General features: G+C 40.3%; 1 protein-coding gene across 1 annotated transcript; it reads right to left on the bottom strand.

Annotated features, from left to right (window-relative positions):
- Nucleotides 1–3,316: 3,316 nt before the first annotated feature.
- LOC129761205 (actin-5C) lies at nt 3,317–6,172 on the bottom strand. The gene is made up of 2 exons (XM_055758942.1): nt 6,005–6,172; nt 3,317–4,710 (listed from the first exon to the last, which is right to left on the bottom strand). The coding sequence occupies exon 2, from the start codon at nt 4,701–4,703 to the stop codon at nt 3,573–3,575; it is 1,131 nt and encodes a 376-aa protein (XP_055614917.1). The 5' UTR covers nt 4,704–4,710; nt 6,005–6,172; the 3' UTR covers nt 3,317–3,572.
- Nucleotides 6,173–23,239: the final 17,067 nt, after the last annotated feature.

Raw genomic sequence — 23,239 nt, 5'->3', positions numbered from 1 at the left:
AGATACTAATAAAGGACATATTACATCATATTGAAATGTCAATGAAATGCTGATGCACTCGAAAGTTTTAACCAAACATCAATCTGTGTCATTTTAAACATTCATATTCCACTCCCAACACAAGTCAATCAAACAATTATTATTTCTACAAACATAAATACTCATATATAAAAATGGCGATTCGTGAGGCTATAATAAACATTTCACGAACATATTTTGCGCCATTTGTTTTTTTTTCTATGTCTGTAATAAATCGTATATGAGTATGGCAAAAGTCGCTATTATAGCCGGTCAAAGTTGCATATTCATCCAAACAAATTCGGTAAGCATCTGCCATGTATGTATATGGCCTCCACTTTTGCATGCATATGCCAGTTAGGCGCATTATATGCCATCCAAATTTTAGGGCATATAACCCAGCAAACATTAAATCGTATAATTTTGCACGTGCCAAGTCTTACAAGAAATCCGAATAAATCATAATCGCATATAATATCAATCAAAGTGTGTATCGTGTATATTTGAAATCGCATAAAATGTAGAAACTCGATTTTATATACCATTATCAAATTAAGTCGCAATTCGGTATAATAAACATCAATTTTATGGTGCACATTGTCGTAAAATATATTTAATCCGCATCATATGCGTATATTACGTTGATGCAGTTTGTGTGTCGTATAAGCGTATAATTTAAATCGATTCAGTACTGTAGTAAATCGTGTTGCATGCTGAAGAAAATCATGAAACAGTAAATCATATTAGATACTAATAAAGGACATATTACATCATATTGAAATGTCAATGAAATGCTGATGCACTCGAAAGTTTTAACCGCTGTTGAATTAAATTTCAGATAGCCGCGCGAGATAGCTGGTGGATGATAATCCAGACGACCGGAGTTCGAACCCATATCGGAGCAGTTTTCACCAAACATCAATCTGTGTCATTTTAAACATTCATATTCCACTCCCAACACAAGTCAATCAAACAATTATTATTTCTACAAACATAAATACTCATATATAAAAATGGCGATTCGTGAGGCTATAATAAACATTTCACGAAAATATTTTGCGTATTTGGTGCTTTGACAATTTATGAATATACTAGCTGACCCGGCAAACTTCGTCCCGCTCATTTACTTGATTACTTCTCAAGTAATGCAGAAATTTGTGTTTTATTTGTATGGCAGCCCCCTCTAAGAGAGGGGGAAGGAGTATCTTAACACCATAGAAACGGCAGCCCCATCTATATATATATATATATATATATATATATATATATATATATATATATATATATATATATATATATATATATATATATATATATATATATATATATATATATATATATATATATATATATATATATATATATATATATATATATATATATATATATATATATATATATATATATATATATATATATATATATATATTGATTCATATTCGATCGCAACTCAATTTCAACATAATCGCTATTATAGCCGGTCAAAGTTGCATATTCATCCAAACAAATTCGGTAAGCATTTGCCATGTATATGGCCTCCACTTTTGCATGCATATGCCAGTTAGGCGCATTATATGCCAACCAAATTTTAGGGCATATGATGTTATATATACGCTTGTTATGCGAGTTAATGTTTGCTGGGGATGTTATATATACGCATAAGAGTAGTGTTAAGGCGAAATTCGATTTCACACTGAACAGCAGTATGCGTTACGATTAGTTCTCAATACAGTCAGAGAAAGAACTTAGCCTACAAATAAGGTTCAAACACCACTATTCTGTATTTCGAACGATTCGAAATATTTTGTACGACTTCATAAAATTCCATTCTGTATTCCGTTTGAGTTGTTTTTGCGTTTCGTTCGATCTGTTTCTCTTCGAACATTAAATGGGCAAAACGTTCGAAATAGGGAATGCGAAATTATAACTCGAACGAAATGGCAATCCGTCGGAATACAGAATAGGGCTGAGAGATCAGGCTGAATCCCTTTTCTCATTACAATCGGCAATGCACATCGCGAGCCAACCTGGTCACACCCGGAACAACTATGTTGCCCGAAAATTGAACGTTCGAACCACCAAAAATGCACAACAGGATTTCATACAATGTGGGAAGAGAACAAAAATGTCACTTATTCAAGATTCCAACCAAGAAAGCGAAGACAAGAGAACCAATTAAAAAGTAACGTTTGTTTTTTTTTAACTCGAATGATCATTCCAAGAAAGGCACCCCCCAAAAATGCTCTCGGCGTAGCATTCGTGGGCTGAATGAACACTTTCTTTTCTATTTATTTTCAAGCACTTTAGGGCGTCAATCTTATGTTTATAATTTTCATAACTTTAATTAATGCAATCAACCTCTCTTTCTCTTTTCCACCCCTCCTGTTGTTTAGGTGTTTAACATATCTTTTGATGGGCAAGCCGCTTGAAGGTGTTTGTTATTTTCATCCTCCAACTGAGGTGGGGGGGGTTGCACATCACATCCAAACCAAGCGCTTCGATCAAATCCTTAGGATTCAGAATGTTGCAGATGGTCAGTTTCGGTTTGGTGGGTGTGTGTGTTGTCCTCCTCTCAGCGGGGGGATAGCTTGACCGGATCAAAGAGGGTGGTAACAGGGGGGGGGAGTATTCTTCGCATATTTGAAAAGTATCTTAAATAGCTAAAGTAGAAAAGCAAATGAAAAAAATACAATCATAAATTAATTGACTTCTGCGCCCTCAAAAACAAATATAAATTAATCGCTAATAAATAATTATACTCAAGCTTATGATTTAACTGTTAAGCTTGCGCGACGAAAAAAAAATAATCATGGAAGTAATCATTCGATTGGTTTTGCTTCGACTCTTGCGCGCGTATTTTTCGCTTGATGTCAATTTTTAATTTTTTTTTGCTTGATTTTCTATTTTTTTTTTCTCTTCACAGTTTTTTTATCTCGATTACAAAAAAATGGAATTCCTTTTTTCCGTTCATCATATAATACGTAGTAGTAGTAACTTTTTTGGTTCTCTCTCTCACTCGCACTCTTGCTTCTTGGAATTTTTTTGCGCTTTCATCTTGGGTTCCTCTTTCTCTTTCAGATGCGCGTGTGTGTGTGTGATAATTAATGCGTGTGTTGTGATTAATGAACAATTAATGGGAAAGGCGACTAAATTTGCTCTCTCGCTCTCGCACTAATCTAACTGGCTACAAACAAAAAAAAAATGTATCGTTTATATAAACGTGATGATGCGACTAAATGGTAAACAAAAAAAAACTATTATAAGGAAATACGGGACGATTTGAAGAAATTGCGTTCGATTATTATAAGTAATAATACAGGAATTGTCTTTTATTTTTAAGTTTTTTTTTAATGTGTTGTGTGTTTTGACTCGTGTTTCAGTGAGTCAAACGAACAACACAACAAGATCATTTCCGGCAGCAAGATGGGAGTGAAACAGCAGCTTCTCGCTGGAAATGAGCTCCCCTGGTCGAGATGTTGGTGACAAGGGCGAGTTGTGTTGTTGCCGTTGCTGTTGCTGTTGTTGTGGTTAGTGTAAATAAGATAACGAAATGCTTAGAAACACTTTCTGTGGACAATGGATGGGCCGGATTCGTCGTATTCCTGCTTGGAGATCCACATCTGCTGGAAGGTCGACAGAGAGGCCAGGATGGAACCACCGATCCAAACCGAGTATTTGCGCTCTGGTGGGGCAATGATCTTGATCTTCATTGTGGATGGGGCGAGGGCGGTGATTTCCTTCTGCATACGGTCGGCAATACCTGGGTACATGGTGGTACCACCGGATAATACTGTGTTGGCGTACAGATCCTTACGGATGTCGACATCGCACTTCATGATGGAATTGTAGGTGGTCTCGTGGATGCCACAGGCTTCCATTCCCAGGAATGATGGCTGGAACAGAGCTTCCGGACAACGGAAACGCTCGTTACCGATGGTGATGACCTGTCCATCGGGCAGTTCGTAGGATTTCTCCAGCGAGGAGGACGAGGCAGCGGTGGCCATTTCCTGCTCGAAGTCAAGCGCAACGTAGCAGAGCTTTTCCTTGATGTCACGAACGATTTCACGCTCGGCAGTGGTGGTGAATGAGTAACCACGTTCAGTCAGGATCTTCATAAGATAATCGGTCAGATCGCGACCGGCCAAATCCAGACGCAGGATAGCGTGTGGCAGCGCATAACCTTCGTAGATTGGGACAGTGTGGGAGACACCGTCACCGGAGTCGAGCACGATACCAGTGGTACGACCGGAAGCATACAGCGACAGCACGGCTTGGATGGCGACATACATCGCAGGTGTGTTGAAGGTTTCGAACATGATCTGGGTCATCTTCTCACGGTTAGCCTTTGGGTTAAGGGGGGCCTCTGTCAGCAGCACTGGGTGCTCCTCGGGGGCAACACGCAGCTCGTTGTAGAATGTGTGATGCCAGATCTTCTCCATATCGTCCCAGTTGGTGACGATACCGTGCTCGATTGGGTACTTCAGCGTGAGGATACCACGCTTGCTCTGGGCCTCGTCACCTACGTACGAGTCCTTCTGTCCCATACCGACCATCACACCCTGGTGACGTGGGCGTCCGACGATGGACGGGAAGACGGCACGTGGGGCATCATCTCCGGCGAAACCGGCCTTGCACATACCGGATCCGTTGTCAACAACGAGCGCAGCAACTTCTTCGTCGCACATATTGATTCTGCCGGGGGAGAAGAGAAAACAAAATTTGGTAATGATTCGTTTCATGGTTGTGGCTTCATTTAAGAACTGTAATCTTATCGGGTACATGTAAGAAGATAAGACGACCTTTGAAATAAGGTGAGTCAATATGAGATGATCACATGACCATTGGATTGGCCTTATTTCCGTATAAACTTCACGGTGAAAACGAAATCAACGGCACGCAATTGAATTACGTTTTACGAGTTAGTGAAGCGTCAAAAAATGTGTTTTCAGACAGAATAAACATCTTTCAAACAGAAATTGTGAATGAAAATTAAGTTCTCCGTATCAAATTAGTGTTCAATGTGAATGGAAAACTTTGTTTTCTTCATGTGGTAAAATAATCTCTTACAAAAATTGTATCTGAAGATTCAATTTTGTGTTCACCGTGAAGTGGATACGAAAATAAGGCACATCTTTTGGTGTAGAGAACTACGTGCCCAACTCAAAACATTTACACTTTTCGATAATCATAGCAGACAACGCCCACGATTGAAACTAAAAACGGAGAAAATACAAATTAGTGCCGAAAATCATTCTGCGGCGAAGAAGCTCTGCGCTTATCTCCTCCATTAACTGTCAAAACTTTTTCATTTCTATTGCTCTTTTTTCACACCGTCCAGTGGAGAAAAAAAGGCTGAAAAAGCCGCATCCAGAAATATTTCAAAGTTCTTCGCTTCGTATCCGCGAACACTTCACGAACACTCACGCAGGCGGCGACTCACCCCGGCAAGTGGTTGTGCGAGTGTGAGTGAACCCACATTCAAAGGGGATGTTGAATAGAAGGGAAAAAAACGATGAGGCTGCTTGAAGTATCTTTTCATTAATATTAGAAAATTGGGTGCAAAATTAGCAGACACTTTGTTCAATATTGATTAAAAATAAAGTTCTGATAATCACAATACGCCATCCATTTGGCAATACTTTTTCGGAGCAATGAAAAAAAATGCGATAGGAACCGGCATTTTGTCCTCGAGGCCAATAACACTCTGCTGAAGAATGTAGATGAGCCGCTACTTGGTGCTACTGTTGCAGCAGCAGCGAGCCACACAAAATGCCGGCCAACGCCCAAGTCTTGCAGACACCTCTATAGGGTTAATATTCGGTCTGGAAGGTTCCACTGTTTTTTCACCACCATAATTGATTTATACTTGCCAGCCGTAGTAATTCAATAAACTTCCTAAACAAATTGGTATATTTCGATTTTCACGCTAGGTAACTTTGTGGCAAACTGAACTGTTCAAACGTTACTTGAAAGGTTTTACACGCACCGAAGAGCTTTACGGTTCCGAGTCGCAAAATCAAGCCAGAAGAATCCTCTTCACACAGCTTACTACTATCAAGTTAGTTCCAGAGAGTACTTTTGATGGGTGCTGTTGCTGCTGCCAACACGCGCGACTACTTCGATTGAGCGACCACGAACGAATGATGGTGGCTGAAAAGTGACGCTAGCCTATCGCCTCCTCCTCTGCTCATTGCTAACGGCTCTTTTTTTTTCGAGTGTGCAATCAAGAAGAGCCGGGAGAGCGGAGCCTGAAAGCTTTCAGACTGTTCCGATGCCGGCACAGGCTTGAAAAGCTCTCATCGCAACCGTTAAAAGCTGATTCTCGCTCTCGCAATCGCGCTCGCTCCCACATTCCTCTCCCGGATTGGACCAATCGCGTGAACATGACCATATAAGGCAATGTTTGAAAAATGCTTAATTTCCACGTAAAGCCGCGTAGCAAGCGGCACTCCGCATTGTTCACCCCGTGTAAAAAAAAAGATCTAACCGGTGTTTCTGCTCTACTCTGCTCGTTCAAAGTGTGCGTCAGCCGGAACGACGTAATTGATGTGCAGGGCCCAGTGAGGTGGTCGCGAGGAAGCGCTTGGACTGTGCGAACTTGAAAAAGCGAAGAAAAAAAACCATGGTTGTGTTGGAGTAGGTACATATATCCGGTCGGGCTTTTTGGCACCAGGAAGAGAGGTTGCCGTTGGCGAAGAAATTATGGGGTGATCATCAGCTTACAGTGCCTTTTACAGGGTGAGTTATCTACACGCAATTTCAGTGTTGCCAACCTTCCGGATTTTGCTGGAACTTCCAGACTGCTACGGTATGTCATAATTGATATTACTGTTTATCAGACTGTTGATTTGATTTTGATAACAGATAAAAATATGTGGGTTTCTGGTTTTTGCAAGCATTCATGTTCATTCGTGTAATCGATTTAGACATGATGCTGTTAAGAAAAGAACTTTTTTGACGTAGGAACACGCCTTTTTTTCTATGTATATTCCTTGCGAATCTTCTTTACGATGTTGTCAAAATGGGATAAATATGATAAACACTATATCATCAGACGAATAATAACAGAACCTTTTTGACGTAGGTTTTTGACCCATCAATTTTCTGGCGTGAAATAATAACAGAGGCTATAGTTAAACACATTGAACACAACAGCATTTGCAGGAAACATCTCAAAATACGCCAAGGATTGAGAGGCTAGACAAAGTACAGTCAAGGATGCTGTCTTCAATTTGGATATACCCGCATGGACAATGCTCGAAGAGGAATCACAAGAACTTGGTGTTTTCGAAAGTCGACTGTTCCGAACAATGTACGGTGTGGTGTACAGGAAAACGAAGTATGAAGAAGGAGAATGAACCACGCACTGGCGCAATTCTCCGGCGAACCCAGAAAGTTCAGAAAGTCGCCAAAGCTACACACGAGTGCGATGGGCAGGGCATGTTGCAAGATTACCGGACAGCAGCTCTGCAAAGATGGTTTTCGCATCGGATCCGGTAGGGCGAGGTGGTTGGACCAGGTGGAGCAGGAATTGGCAAGAATCGGTGCGGTTGGGGGTTGGAGAACTGCAGTCATGGATCGGGTTTATTGGCGAAACATTGTGAAGAAGATCTAATCTATCAATGGGATGTAGTATCAATAAAAATAAAAAATCCTTTCTCTGTGGAACGGATGTTGATCCACGATGTCAATGGCCACAGAACATTAACGTTGGAATTGTAGACAGTCCAACGCTGAGACGGCTACACTACAACTGTGTGCTTGGGGTCTTCACATCATAAATTGATTACGGAAATTGGCTTATTTTTGAGGCAAGTATGTGCTGAGTCTTATCCATTGATAAATTTGAGAATCTTTTATAATGAAGATGTTTCTCTGTTGAAGATTATTTGCTGAAGTAACTTAATTACGACATACAGAAAGCGAACACAATATAATGACATTAGAAACATTAATTGGTGCTATCTTGGAGAGAGCTTGCGTTCACTTTTCATCCTGAAATGTATGTTAATACATTTGAAAAAATATTCAGACAAATCCAGACTTTTTGTTCTTCAACATTCAAGCTTTGCTGAAAAAACACTTGGCAACCCTGCATGCGCAAATTAATATATGGCACATGATCTGATTCTCTTCAGACACCTGCTGATCTGGATCGGATTCTGGAAGCGAATCTTCTGCTGCAATTGATCATGAAATGAGGGGAGAAATCATGTGTTTACGAGCACTTGATTTGATTCTGACATTTGTGACCCTCTCTGAAGGGATCACGAAGCAGTTCAAGCATATTCAAATGCTGCGCAGTTTTACTTCCGATGATTACACTTCAAAGAGGGTCGGGAACATTGGCCCAAGAAATTCACTCATCAGCATTGCACTTATTTTCACCACACACTTTTACCAGCGCGTTAATTGTGAGAAGTCCCGTGTGAGCAGTTGTGGCTGGGAACCAGATTAATTCTAGATTATGCCGAATGCCGCATGCCGCACCCACAAGTCACAGTGAGTGGGAATATGAATTTGACGGCGGAGAAGTGCACTCTTGAGAAAAAAAACACACAACGGTATCCCACATTCCAGGAACTTCTGACACTAAGCAGCTAAGCATGTTGTTTCCGTTGCGGCTGCTCTCTTATTCAACGCATTTGATTGGAGGAGAGCAGATTTCGTCGCTTAATCCATTTTCCCAGCACAAGTCACTTTTCCGAGTGGAAATCAGTTGCTTCAATTGCAATTGTTTAAAGTCCTTCAATTATCACTGCTTCTGTTATTCGATATCGTCCTTTTAGTCCCTTGTTTTGCACTTGTTGAACAATTTACGATTTAACACTTTTATTTTTCTGTATCCGTTGAACTTTACTTACATTTGGTTTTGTTTAAATACGAAAAGACTAAATTAGTAATAAATAGAGTTGTGTGCGGTGCGTTTTGGTTCCTTTATAAGGAAAAGATGATCCGTAGCTTCTAGTTTTCACAGAAAATGTTAAGCTACGACTGTGTTGTGTGTAGAGCACTGTTTCTCTTTGAACTGCTTTAAACTAAATGATGTTCACAGCACGATTACAAGAACTGTTGTGATACAATTTTAAACAACACTCGGATTATAAATAGTACCCCACCAGTCGAGTCATCGGTAGCATGCCCAGCTGCTTCGCTTTTGACCATATATGGTATTACTGGATGCACGAGGTACCACTACAGGCGCAGATTTTCCGGCTCGCTGTGTCTATCGCATGCTGTCTACGCGTAGCGCGGAGCGCACACTCTCTCGTCTGGGTTGTAGTTGTGTGTGGCTCAGGCGTATAGCAGCGCGTGGTTCACGGGTTGTGGATCCGCCCGGGGTGGACGCAAGAGAGGGCACAACGTGGAAGTCAAGAGCGGAACGACAACGACGGACGGAGGCACAACATACAGATAGTTCTTCGTTTTGGACTTTTGCGTGTTCGACAGCTTCACTTGTAGGGATTCAAACAATTCGAGGATGAAGAAGACACCCTCTCACCACTTAGGCAGTCAGTCAGTGCAGTGTGTGGCTGCAGTTTGCTTTATACATATGCATGTCATGTGTGTGCCACACGCTCTGTGTGTAAAAAGCATATCGCATTATCATCCCCCTAGCCACCTCTTTGAGTGGCGAGGGCGGCGGCGAGAAAGCCGCTTTATCCCATCCCACACGTAACCGCGCTGGCCCACGAAACGGCCACACCGGTCGCCTAACAGTCACACAAACTCGCAATCCGTCACCAAACATTTGTTTTATTATTATTGTAAGTCGAATTGCATTTAATCATTCATTGAGTGTAAGTCGCTCTTCAGTGATAACACTTTTGTCGTTAAATTATCGTCACGTTGAGTCATTCCCATTTCCCAGTTTCTAAAGCCCGGACATTAGTGGTTTATTTCCCTGCGCGATAAATTTGCTCAATTAGCGTGAATTATTTTCGCGCATAAAGTCATGAATTTTTCGATAGCATAACGTTTCGGTTGTGCCTTCCAAACGTTGGATCAAGAATAAATTTTCGAACAAATATCCTAGAACTGTGTGCAGAACAGACCAATGCATATTCGTCACAGTTTGGGCTTCGATCATGGTTGGACGCTGAATGAAGCTGTCCAACCTTTGCTCGACAGTCAAATTAAGAACATGTCGAAGACTGCGGAAAGAACGTGTCCCAATTGTCAACATGCTGTTAATTGTGTGACTCGTGTGTCAATTCTGTTGATGTTTTGGTCGCTTCTCTGTTGTTTCTGTTGTTGGTGTTGACTCGAACAAATAACACGTTAGGAATGCATGCGATTACACAAAACATGATCACGTTTTGGGGAAATAGGCCCAGCAGCTCTAGTGGGACTGGTTACTTCTCAATCATAATTTTTTGCTCGGTCCTTTTCATGAACGATTGTTCTATATGCCAGAGAATGCGTTTGTGGCGGCAAGTCAAAATGTCTGCTCATAGATGCTAGTAGCTCAATTCTCGTTAGACTCGAGATTCCTAGCAATCTTTCGAAAATTTCCTTCATTCAAACCTCAGCTCCTCACTTAAAATACACACACGACATTTGTGTAGGCGGAGTATTCTAAATTTTGTTAGTTTAATAAGCATAAGGTGAACTACATTAATCTTTTTGATAATGTTTTTAGCCTGAAGAAGAAATTTAAATACTCGTACTGTGGTACTCCCTTATTCCAATCAGTGTCTAATTTTGTATGCACGACATAACATACTGTATTTCATTGATTTACTTTGATAAATTATGCTTGTGTATACTTGCAACACTATAGCTAAGGTTTGATTTAGTTAGAATACGAAATCACTGTTCATTTTATAGCAGCTGTCGTAGTAGGCGCATCTGAAATCTTTTGACAACAAATTGTTTGGAAAACCTGTATCTTTCTACGGTGAAAATTTCACGTCGATCCCTTTTTGTTTTGAAAATATTCTGCAGAATGCAAGCCGAGAGAAGAAAATTTAATTTGGACACCCACATTGAAAATCCGGTGTGTATGATCGTCTCAGAACACGTTTCCGTGAACGTACAACTGTTGTTCGGGTGCATTAGAGAACGCGTCATAGTGGAACTTACTTGCTTACGTGTTTATTTGTTTAGATATAACATTCATCTGACAACATCGTCTTAATGAATAAAAACTTGTAAAATAGTCGAACAAAAACATGGAAACATAACATTGAACACATTGGGATTCTCAATTCGGTTTCTAAAGCGTAGTGATGATTCTCCAAGGTCAAAAAACTGCTATAGGGACGAAAAGGTTCTGATCATTTCCGCGATCGGCTTATGTTTACCAAACGATGAACGATGTGGAAGCGGTTGCAGCAAGAGCGAGGATCGTAGAATTCTGCTGGGAGCGCCAATTCCATGCCTGCAAGCAACCAACCTTTGCTGAAGCAAAGTTTGGTAACCAAAAGACGCGCTCGAAAATTGTACAACAAGGTTTTGTCGAAGTACGAAGGATGCATATTGAAGGATGGCTAAACGTATGTAAAGACGAATTTTAGACAGCTCCCAGGCCTGTAATTCTATAAAGCTACTGCCAGAGAAGATGTCCTCAGCAAATTTACGTTCGTTTCGTCGATAAATTTGCCAGCAAGTTCTTGATCTGGCAAGGGATTTGCCACTGTAGACAGAAAATTAAGGTTCTTGTCAAAAACAACAAATTGGACCCGAAAAAGTATAGGGAAGAGTGCCTGAAGAAACGTCATCTTGTTATGAATCTTCGATGTCGTGCGCATCTACAGGGTCTTTCATATTAAACGCTCACGCTACAAATTTTAATAACTTCTACAAAAGTGAAGCGATTTTTATTTAAAAAAAAAACTAAAATAAAGCTTATTTTAGGACATTTTCGATGTGATCATCCCTTTTTCGATAACGCGTTTTAAACGGTGAACAAAATTCTTCATGCACAACTCTAGCATTACGACTTCGATGCTGTTGAAAATCCGAGTTATTTCTTCTTTAAGTTCCTCCAAATTTTGTGGCTTATTAACATAACAACGGTCCTTCACGTACCCCCAGAGGAAGAAATCGACAACGAGAAATGTTTAAATTCTTATCATAAGAGGTTAAAGTTTCATTAAAGCTTCGGTTGCTCGAGTAATACGATTTCACTAAAAATACAAGTTCTTGTAAATTGTACATTTTGACGAGTAGCCGAATATTATCATTCCGAAGTGGGCAATGCAATGTTACCACCGACGGAGCGTAAAAAATATATATGGAGTTTTTAGATTTTTTGAGTGAAAGTTTAATCTGAAAGACCCTGTATTACTTGCGTCATTTTATCCGTACTTAGTTGAGATCTCTATGCCAAATAACACGCCTTGAATGCATTCTGTGTGACAAGCTCTAGAATACGAAAAATATCTCCGACTAGAACGGAAATCGAATCCGGTAGCTTGGCCACGAGAGCACCGGAATACAATTATGAGAAGAGATTAAACTGTTAGGTTTAATTCCAAGTCCTGCTCCACCTGGTTCAACCATCTCGCTCGCTGGGCTCCTCTCCTTCTTGTTCCTACCGGATTCGATGCAAACACCATCTTTGCAGGGCTGCTGTCCGACAATCTTGCAACATGCCCTGCCCATCGCACTCGTCCAGCCTTGGCGACTTTCTGGATGCTGGGTGCGTATATTGTTCTGAGCACTCGGCGTTCGAAAACTCCGAGCGCTAAACTGTTAGGTTTAAAGCTTCTTAAAAAGAAGAAGAAGAAGAAGAAGAAGAGGAATACAACTTGAATACATCAATACTACTACGAAAGCAATCGTAGCTATCCATCGTGCATATCGCGTAAAGGAAATACCAAAAACAGAGAAGCGAAACATTGCATCGCAAGGTCCACCCCTGTGTGTTTCTCGAGCTAGTCAATTTGAATATATTTCGCGCTCCGAATCGATCTGCCATTTTCTAACCGGAAAGAAGTTCACATCGAAAGAATTGGTAGCGAAGCAGAAACAGTAAGACTCCTTTCATTCCTTCGTTTACCAAGTTGTAGGAGTTGGGATTATTGGTGGTTGGTGATTTTCCGATCGATCATTTAATTTTCGCGCATTGTTTCCGGATTGAAGGTGACGTCAAAGTGCAGCTTTTTTTGTATGTGGTAGTTTGTGTGAAGCAAGTGATTCACTGCGGTGAAAGCTGTGTTCTTCGATTGAAAGAAAACTGGAGGTGAACATTGTTTCGCGCACATCAGATTCGATTCGTTTCCGTAAAATATCAGTGTAATTTGTGGATTATTACTTTGAGAATGATGTTTTTGGAAGCGTGAGAGATATAATTTTGCCAAATGATGCTTGAACTACATTTAAAGTTCCTAAAATCAATTCCTTAAGGCCGGGAGATCAGAGTTGAGGTTAAGTTTTCCAAATTGTCATGATAAGTAAGTTATAGTTAGAATAGAGGTTATAGTGAAAAATCATAGAAATGAACTATTTTCTTACAAACTTTTTTTTTTGTTTCCTTGCAATCATAATTAATTGAATTGTCGACTCGGATTGTTTGAATAGTTGTGTGATGGATAGACTGAAAATACTTTAATGTACTTTTTTATTTAGCACCTATGTCTGGATGCTAAACCACGGTGCACCAAAATGAGAGACTTTTGGTAGGAGTTATCCCGTCCCTTAGAATGCCGTTGTTTCTTGCTGTTATGTAATTATGATGCCCGTAATCTATAATTTTCGCCGGGAACAAATTGCCACCTACATATTCAGAAGCATATCGTCGTTTACACTTTCCAGACATTATGTTGTTCTCATAAATAAACAAACTGCGACTGCGAGGTTGGGTTGGAATCGTTGAGGGTGAAGCGAGCGGGTCGGGAGATGAATTTGCCGGTTGTGAATCATCCTCGTGTTTCTCTCCTAAGAAGGCGCCCGCGGATTGATGAATGAGCACAGGAACACACGAACACACGTACGCACAGGCGTTTGAGTCATATGCAAACAATAATCATACAAATGGTTTGCATTAAAGTCTCTTTTCTACTCTCATATTTGAAGAATGCAATGCTCGTTTGTCATTCCATCGTTTGGTTGTTTGGTTCGGTATCATTCCTCCTGCTGGGAATGTTGTGATCAATGCGGTTCATTATCACTGTAGTATATTACGATGTACTTTTTTTTACTTCTCAATTACCATATCGTTTGCTTCATCCACAACGTTCGCTAAAGCAAGCTTCCGTTTAGACTACAATTTTTTGTGGCTTTATGATGACGCGTAAATAAATGACTTCCGATGATTCCCCATAAAAAATTCTTCACACTTGAATCTTAATCAACAACTGAGAATATTAAACGTTGATTCTGCTAATGGAATACTAATAATTTCTTAGCTGTTTGTACAAGACCTCATCCAATAAATCCTTTTCCTGTGCTGCTTTCTTCTTACAACGTGGCTTTCGAGACGGGGACATCGCCTTGAGCACCTATGCGGAGAGGCGAAATATGCACGCATATCGACTCTCCGGTGAACCGACTCGTTGCGTTTGAAGGCCTCTCTAGAAGGGAGGATAGAACCGGCACAAACGAAGAAATGAACAATAAATTGGGTTTCCAACTCATAAAGTCTGCACCGGTGGAGCACGAAAATCCATCGGTTCTTTTGCTGCTTCACATGTGGTACCATGTGGTTTTCCGGGGTGTTACCAAGGTGCGAGCCTCGGAGTGGTTCCGTATGCTTCGGCACTACACGCACACGTTGCATTCTCTTTTTTTTTTCCGTGCGGATTAGCCGGTGCTGCTGAGTCACTGACAAATTCCATAAATATATAAAGCATCAACAAGATAATATATTACTTTTCGCCATAGCTCGAAAGTAAATCGGACTCATTAGAGAGGGTGAAGATTAAATTATCGCTCACGGAACAATTAAGGTAGATTTCGAAATAAAATTCGATTGGCTGTGTTGAGAAAAAGAAGACTTTCCAACCAGCTGGAGAGTTGAATCAGTCCATGTTTCGCAGCAGGTTGGGAGAAATCGTTTTTCCCGATACAACTTTTCAATCCTATCGCGTTGCATCACAGACCTAGAGCGAAATCTGACAGAAGAGAGAAAAAATGGCGACAATGATCGAAGAGTGTGACAAAATGTGGTGCGCGTGGGAAACCCCACCGTTTGCTTGGCCAAAATTATACGTCGAGTTTATTTTGCTTACGAATGATGCGTGGTTTGTGTGTGGAGCGTAGAAACCGGTCGCCATCGAGGAGCCCCACACGATAGGGTTAAGTGATAAAATATGTTGTAAACAAACTTCAATGTATGACTTCATCGGATCGGTTGTCACAGACCTGTGCGTCATTAGTCAGAGTAGGCCACGAAATGTCGTTGATTGAAAAAAAAAACTGAACACAAACGCGAGTTATGTTTTTTTTCTGATTACCAAAGCATCTCCCACGCAGTCGAATGCTTGTATACATGCCCGAGATGAAAGCGATGGAGCAAAACAAGCTGCGGCGATGATAACGCACCCGAGTTCACAGGTGTGCTTTTAATGTGTCAACCCGGCTATTGGGATTGTGTAACAACCCAGAACAACGTCAGTTAGACAGTAGCAGCTGCTCGAGTACACTTCAAATGTAACTCATTCTTGTTCGAGTCGACGGCTCGAGTCGTATTATGTCATGATAATAGACCAACCCATGCCCCGGAGGTGTGTAACGAAGGAGCGCGCGTAATTTAGGGCATGCGTTCGCTACCTTTACCCAGGCCATTTTTAGAATAGTCGGTACATATTTTCACACAATCCGTGTAGCCGGGCCGAGGCCGGGTGGCTTTGTTGCAATCGGGGGCCTGGGTTCTGCTACCTCGTAGACAATCGATCGCGTCGCGAGAAGGGCGGATCACCCAATCAGGTGAAATCACATCAGACGAGATCTCTGATCATATATGGGCAATGATTATCGCGACCCGGAATATCGATCGACGATGGGCAATTGCTGGAAACACTTACCGGATGAGTTACTGTGAGTTTGGTCGATTGTGATGTTATTGGAATGCAAATTTTATATTGGCTGGTCTTAGAAGTCAGAATTCGTTGCTCGACCTTGTCGATATCTTCAAATGTTAGTAGCATCTTCTGTTATCACTCTTCGGGTTTTATCGCTTTTGTTCTCTTCGACAATACAGTTATAAATCTTTCAATCGAATCACTGAATTCAGTAACCATAGTGTTACGATTTTTTTTAAGTACCCAGCTATAAACTGATATAACATTGGGTGTTTGAACTGTAAGTTGGCAGTACATTTAGATATGTGCGCCATTTTGACAGCTGTTACTTGTTTGGTGTTTAGTTTGATTTGCCATTCAACGCCTGAACAACGCTTGCAAATTGTTCAAGTTTTTTTCAAGAAACTTATCGCGCGCTTCAGAAGCAAATTTAGTTTCACGATAAAGCTTAATTTTGGTTAAATGGATGCGTAAATTAGCAAAATAACCGCATTTGGAGTGAAACGAATATGTCGAAGCACCGTTGCGACCTGAAGAAGTAACTAGAGTGCTCTATTGACCAATAGAATCATTGGTCCGTTTTGCTTTAAAAAAAAAATTCTGGTCAGTATGTAGTATTTGTTGGTGACCAGTACAGGGTTATAGTAACCGACAACTGAGTGCGCTTAATCTTTAAAAGCGCAGGTTTTAGTGATATATAGTTATTTATTGAAAGAAACATTCGGCGAACGGATGTTTGGACGGACGCGTAATGGACCCGATAATGGCCTCCAAAATCATGCGACTTAATACTGTTGGACAATTTTGTTCGGATTACGTGAAGTTTCAGCTAACCGATATGTATGCACTCAAGTCGCTTTTTTGTGCATTAGTGCGTAGCATCTTAGAATATGCTGTTCCGGTTTGGGCACCTTAGCACGCGTACCAGATAATACCAGTATCCGTACAAGTATCCAAAAACTTAACGTTTCGCACTTCGGAACCTGTCATGGATGATTCCCTCAATCTTCCTGATTATCAAGATTGTTGCCGTCTGGTCATTTTTGAGCTCCTGTCGGTACGAAGGTTGATACTACAACAGCTCTTCATATTCGACGCCCTGACGAACAACATTGACTGTCCTGATCTGCTTAGGGGGACCATCTGTCCCGATTTAGCAGGCATGTCCTGATTTTGAGATGTTGTTGGGGTTTTCTGATTTATTTTACATAGCCTAATTTTACCTTGAGAAATTACCTGATTTTTATAAGAAATTCAATTTTGTTTACGAATCATAATCAGAGGCCGTTTTTTCCCCTGTTGGGTGTGAACCACTGCGTCCATTATTTTGAACTATTGTGGTATACCCCTTTTTATACTACACTTCAAGCTTATCTACTACTTATTGATGGAGGATCGGCGACGCAGACCAGATTTCCTTGGGCTCCGGAATAGCTTTATCAAGGTGTTGAAGTCTGCGTTTAGTTAGAGCTTCGCAGTTACAGAGCAAATGTTCCGAGGTTTCGCTTTCGGCATTACAAAAGCGACAAATATCATCTTGTGCTAAACCAATGTTCTTAAGATGGTATTTACTCGGACAGTGTCCTGTTACAAGACCAGTGAATGTGCTGAATTCTTTCTTATTAAGACTTAGCAGTTGTTGAGTAATTTTAATACTCGGCGTAATAAATTTTTTCGCCTGTTTAAGTTTTGCAGCCATCCAATTGGCTGTCACTTCCCGGTCTTCCCATTTTTTCAACTCGCTTTTCAACACACAGTCGGAGAGTCCATCAGAGGCCTTAACATTTCGCTTCAATTGACACATTTTCACTCACTAATGAACCTATCGTCTTTCAATTTGCTGCAAACTCATGCAGACTCTTCACGCTCAATAACAATCACTTCACCTCTTGTTTCGTTTCACGTTTATTTGTTTCATTCTTCACGCCGAAGCGAAGTTATCAAATCATCAAATGAAAGTAAAAGTGTCTTATACCCGAATGAAAAATTCGTGAGTTCGAACCGTATTCACTGAAAGTAATGAAAATGGCGATGTGGAAGGTTTTAAAGTATTCCAGCAGGCATAATCAGTTGCTGGCGCTGGTTGTGGAACATTCAATTGAAGCAACGGTCGTCCTTTTATACGTGAAACTGGAGCTGACATATAGCCCATTCAAATAATAATAGTAATGAATTCGAGCAGTTTAAATCTTCAAGAGAAAACGTTTGCTTTCAAATTCAGAGGAAACGACAACAGTAAAGAACGAAATTGAAGAATCGATGTTTCAGTGTGAGTAGAGAATACTCACAATCGAAAATGGGTCTGGCTAAAGAGAAAGGAAGAAGTTAGAAAAATCCTTTTCATCTTCTTGCTACAAATTGTCAATTCGTTTACTTTTATTGTATTTTGTTTTTGAGTAAAAAGTTTTGACGCCAATCAATCCAACTAATTCAACTCGGCTCTAACTTCTGTTCAATAAATTTTTCGCTCAACAATAATCCGATTATAGCAATAGCAATTCAAATTCTCATATTACAATATCTTTTATCTGATTGTAAACAAATATGTCAGTCTCCGGACTGTACCAATTCATCTCTGTCAACTAAAGTGCGCGTTCGATGAGTTTGATAAGTTATCGTGTCTACACTGAACACTAAACGTAACATTGGGGTTCATCAAACCATTTCTTCCGGCCGATAGACACTTCTTGAAGTGTTCACGTCACATGGGCCATGGTGGTATTGTCGATTCTAACCTTCTTAGCGTTGAATCGGTGAAAAACTTCTGGATTGCTATGAAACGTGACAGATGAAAACAATACACTGTCAATTAGTTTTACTTACAATCTAGATTTATTCTACTCACACGGTTAAAAAGGTACAGTCCAATTTGTGTGTAAAATTGTTCTCGGATACAACAAGAAATGGCATGAGATGTCTTGTCACAAATAAAGGGTGTATCACATCAAATTGCATCACGGAAAAAACGCTGTAGAAATTTAATTTTTAGGAATTATACCTCCACTTTCGCTTATAATCAGATAAGAGTGTATAGATCACGTTGGCCATGCTTCACTGTCAATTTTTCGTAAATTTGGAAAAATGTCGTCGAACGAAAAAGAGCGTCGTGAATTAATCCTGCGCACTCATTTCGAGAATCCGGAGTTGTCACATCGGGACATCGGTAAGATGCTGGGAATCGTCCAATCCACGGCCAGCAGAGTACTCAAAACGATACTTCGAGGCCCTAACCATCGACCGGAAGGTGAAGAACGGCAAAAATGGATGCTCCGTCAGTGAAAAAGATCACAAGCGCGTAGTTAAGCAGTTTAGACGTGATCCGAGAAGTTCGGTCCGGGATGTCGCCAATAAGCTGAATTTGTCAAGTTCATTCGTCCAGCGGACCAAGCAGCGGGAGGGTCTGCGTACATACAAGGTTCAGAAGGCTCCTAACCGCGACGAAAGGCAAAACATGGTGGGGAAGACGCGAGCCCGGAAGCTGTACACCGAAATGCTGACGAAGCCGCATTGCCTGGTAAAGGACGACGAAACCTACGTCAAAGCGGACTTTCGTCAGCTGCCGGGCCTGTTGTTCTTCTCCGCAGAGGACAAATTCAGCGTTCCAGAGGAGATTCGCAAGCAGAAACTATCCAAGTTTGCTAAAAAGTACATGGTGTGGCAAGCGATCTGCTCTTGCGGAAAGCGGAGCGCCTCCTTCGTGATGACCGGCACGGTAAACGGGCAGGTTTACTTTAAGGAGTGCCTACAGAAGCGCTTACTACCACTATTGAAGCAGCACGAGGGCCCGACCATCTTCTGGCCGGATCTCGCTTCGTGCCACTATTCAAAGGACGTGTTGGAGTGGTACGAAGCCAACGGGGTCACCTTCGTGCCAAAGGAAATGAACCCGCCCAGCGCGCCGGAGCTTCGCCCAATAGAGAAATATTGGGCGATTATGAAGCAGGCCCTCCGGAAGAACCCAAAAGTTGTCAAATCGGAGGCGGACTTCAAGAGAAAATGGATTTCTGTTCAAAAAAAACTACAACCTGACGTTGTACAGAACCTTATGGACGGGGTAAAGAGGAAGGTGCGAGCACACGGGCTTGGGCTCGAAGTATGAATAATAAGAAAATGTCAAAAGTTGTTCAATAGTTTTTATTTTACTGTCTAAAATTTTCAAAAGGATCGGTCTACTGGGGGAATTTCTACAGCGTTTTTTCCGTGATGCAATTTGATGTGACACACCCTTTAATATAAGCGTGATAAGCGTATCATATATCTTGTGAGGAATTCCTAGTGAAATTGCTGTATATCAGAGGTGTATTTCCATCAAGGAAGGTTCGTACAACTTTCACTGACAAATGCGTAATTGTTTGAAGTTGTCATTCATAAGTAAATTTGTAAACACTAACTGTACATTTTCCTTTACGATATTCTGGCATCTCAAAATGTGTCGCTTATCAGTTTGTTTCATGTCTAAACAGCGCGCTTCCATTAAAAAAGGGAGAGTTTTCGGAAAATCAGATCAGAGAACAGGTCATTTTTTAATGAAATAAAGTTAACGTTAATAACTACTTTCACAGCGAACGAATTCTGATGATTTGCATACCAATCGAATCGGAAATTCTCTAAGATTCGTTTTCGTTTAATATGCTACACATTACGAAACTGGAAGAATTACCTTTTCCCCATACATTTGTTCTGCCGATTTGTATGCTAACCCAAATACATTCGTTTCTGCCCGTTCTCAATTTATTTGGTATAAATACCGTTTTGTCTCAAATTCTTAAGTATTCGATGTCCATTAAACAGTGTCTCATTACTCAAAATGGTACTCTTTCGCAAAATTAAATTGATTTTTGGATACAATAGTGCCTTGTTTTTTCATTTGACTACAATAAAATTGATTTACAAATACATTTTCATAGTGAAAAACTAAAAATATGTTTAATCACATTTGTCTCAAATTCCGAACACCATTTTTGCCACTGACTCATATTCCGAACACTTTTGTCTCAAATTCCGAACAGCAAAAATGCATTTTTTTTAAATCATATCTTTTGAACTACTGGACCGATTCATATGATCGCTGTATCAAATGAAAGTCAATTAGCTAGTCTTATGTTACACTCGCAAAAAATTGGATTTTGAATTCGTAATTATCGATTGTATTTGTTTTTCATAGTTTGCATGGTTATATTCATGGCATGGCTATATCGGTATCAATACCTACAAATGATGTTAAAATGAAGTAATGTCAAGGTTTTGATTATGTAATTATTTATAACATTAAAGCTCGGTAAATTAACATTGAAAAATGAAGTGTTCGCAATTTGAATCATGCGTAGAAACTTGATTCATATTCCGAACATTAGTTTTAATGAAGATTTCTGGATAAAATATCGTTTTTTTTTCATCCACTTATTGTAGATTCGTACAAATTCTAGCACTTAACATGAAAACAACAAACAAAATAGTTGAAAAAACTAAAAAAACTGAAAAATTAACGATGCTTGTTTTTTACAGAATTTGCTAACGCAAAATTTAATCATTGGTTTTGACTGTCACTTTTTTGCAAATGTCATTATTCAATTATTTATAACCTGAAAGTTTAGTAAATTTATAATTAAAAATGGAGTGCTCGGAATTTGAGACTGTTCGGAATATGAGACAAAACGGTAAACTATCCGCGATTTGAAAATACCAGCCGAGTGCTATGATTGATGCTAGGATCGTTAGCAAAATCTCAAGCAGAACTGTCAGTAGAATACCCAATTCATGTGAAAACAAAGGGAAAATGTCAGTGCGATACTCGATATGTTGGCTCTTGTCAGTTTAATAAGGGTTCTCTAAAGACGTCACCCAGGTGGAAAATACACTACTTCTCGTTTGCTGGTCATCGAAGCAACATCGTTGCCGGTGAGCGTCGAGTGAGACTGGATTGTTTTTCACAAAAAAAAGAAAAAGTATGAAGTAGAGTTTCTTTCCACAAGGGCCCTTCTCAGAGCCAGAGGCGAATGAACTGAAGAAGTTTAAAGCCTCTTGAAAACAGAAATGGAATGGAATGAAACCACAGATGCGAACGAATTAGCAAGCATAAAACAACGAGTGGACATCATTCACGCCTAATGCTGATTTCACACACATTTACACTCAGCACGATACAAGAATGGGATGAATGGAAAATACTGCGAAACACATTCACTACACATCCTAGAGAAGAGAAGGAAACCTTCTGTATCAAAGTGTGCTACGACAAAAAGTTTCCAGTAGCATACGAAAAATGTTTGTGCTAGTGCGGATATGGAAGAGTATCCAGAATTTTGGAATACGGGCATACACTGCATTTATTTACATACAACGTATCTTTCATGGAGGTGTGCTCTCAAATTCCAGCACGAAAACCGTACTGTAGCATGTTCTGGGGTTCGATCATACTTCAAGCAGAATATAGGAGTAAAAGTGGTTAAGTGTTTATGTTAGTGGGAAGAAGAAAGTTTGGTGCGAGTTGGCAGTGCAGTTCAATCATAAAGTGAGGTAAAGTGAGGATGGTACCAAATAAACGAAAAACGCTGCTAGATTTCGACGATTCTCTTCATCAGTAACCCAAAGATGGGTTCTTCAACAACGAATCACTGATGACATATACGTGATACACGAATCAAATGGAGTGTTCGTTGTACCAGGGGTATGACTAAAACGTCAAATCCCTCATATTGCCAGTGTACCCAATATTGCTGTGGTTTACTGACATTTTGGTTCTGTCAATTACTGTTGTTTACAATTCGGTCCGGTTATATAGTCGAATAGTGGCTAATTTAAACTCCATGTTAAATGTGAACACCTCCATGTGAAACCGAAATATGAAAATCGCTCAGGCAGTTAGACATAAAGCATACTATCTTCGTGATTTCAACGATTTCAATCCTCGCAAATGATATGTTGGTAAACAAATGACGCCATATTGATTTTGATTTTGGGTAGCCTATAATCAATTCATGTCTAACCCCTGTGTTGTACGGGCAATGAGGGAGGAGCGAGGAACTACCGCGATTAAGCTTCGCCATTACTCGATAGTTCGCAGAGATATTTGCATCGATTGATAGGACATATTTCTACTTGCGCAGCTCAGCGCAAACATTATGTGCAAAAATTGATGATTGTTGAGTGGAATAAGGGTTTACTTTCAAGTATGTTGTGCACAGAGAGCAAACACGGTTTTATCAGACGCATATCGGCACGTGCAGACAAAAACATGATGTGTTTATATTGTC

Source organism: Toxorhynchites rutilus, chromosome 1 (genome assembly GCF_029784135.1).
Source record: "Toxorhynchites rutilus septentrionalis strain SRP chromosome 1, ASM2978413v1, whole genome shotgun sequence".
Lineage (NCBI taxonomy): Eukaryota > Metazoa > Arthropoda > Insecta > Diptera > Culicidae > Toxorhynchites > Toxorhynchites rutilus.
This window is presented reverse-complemented; position numbering and strand designations above follow the sequence as displayed.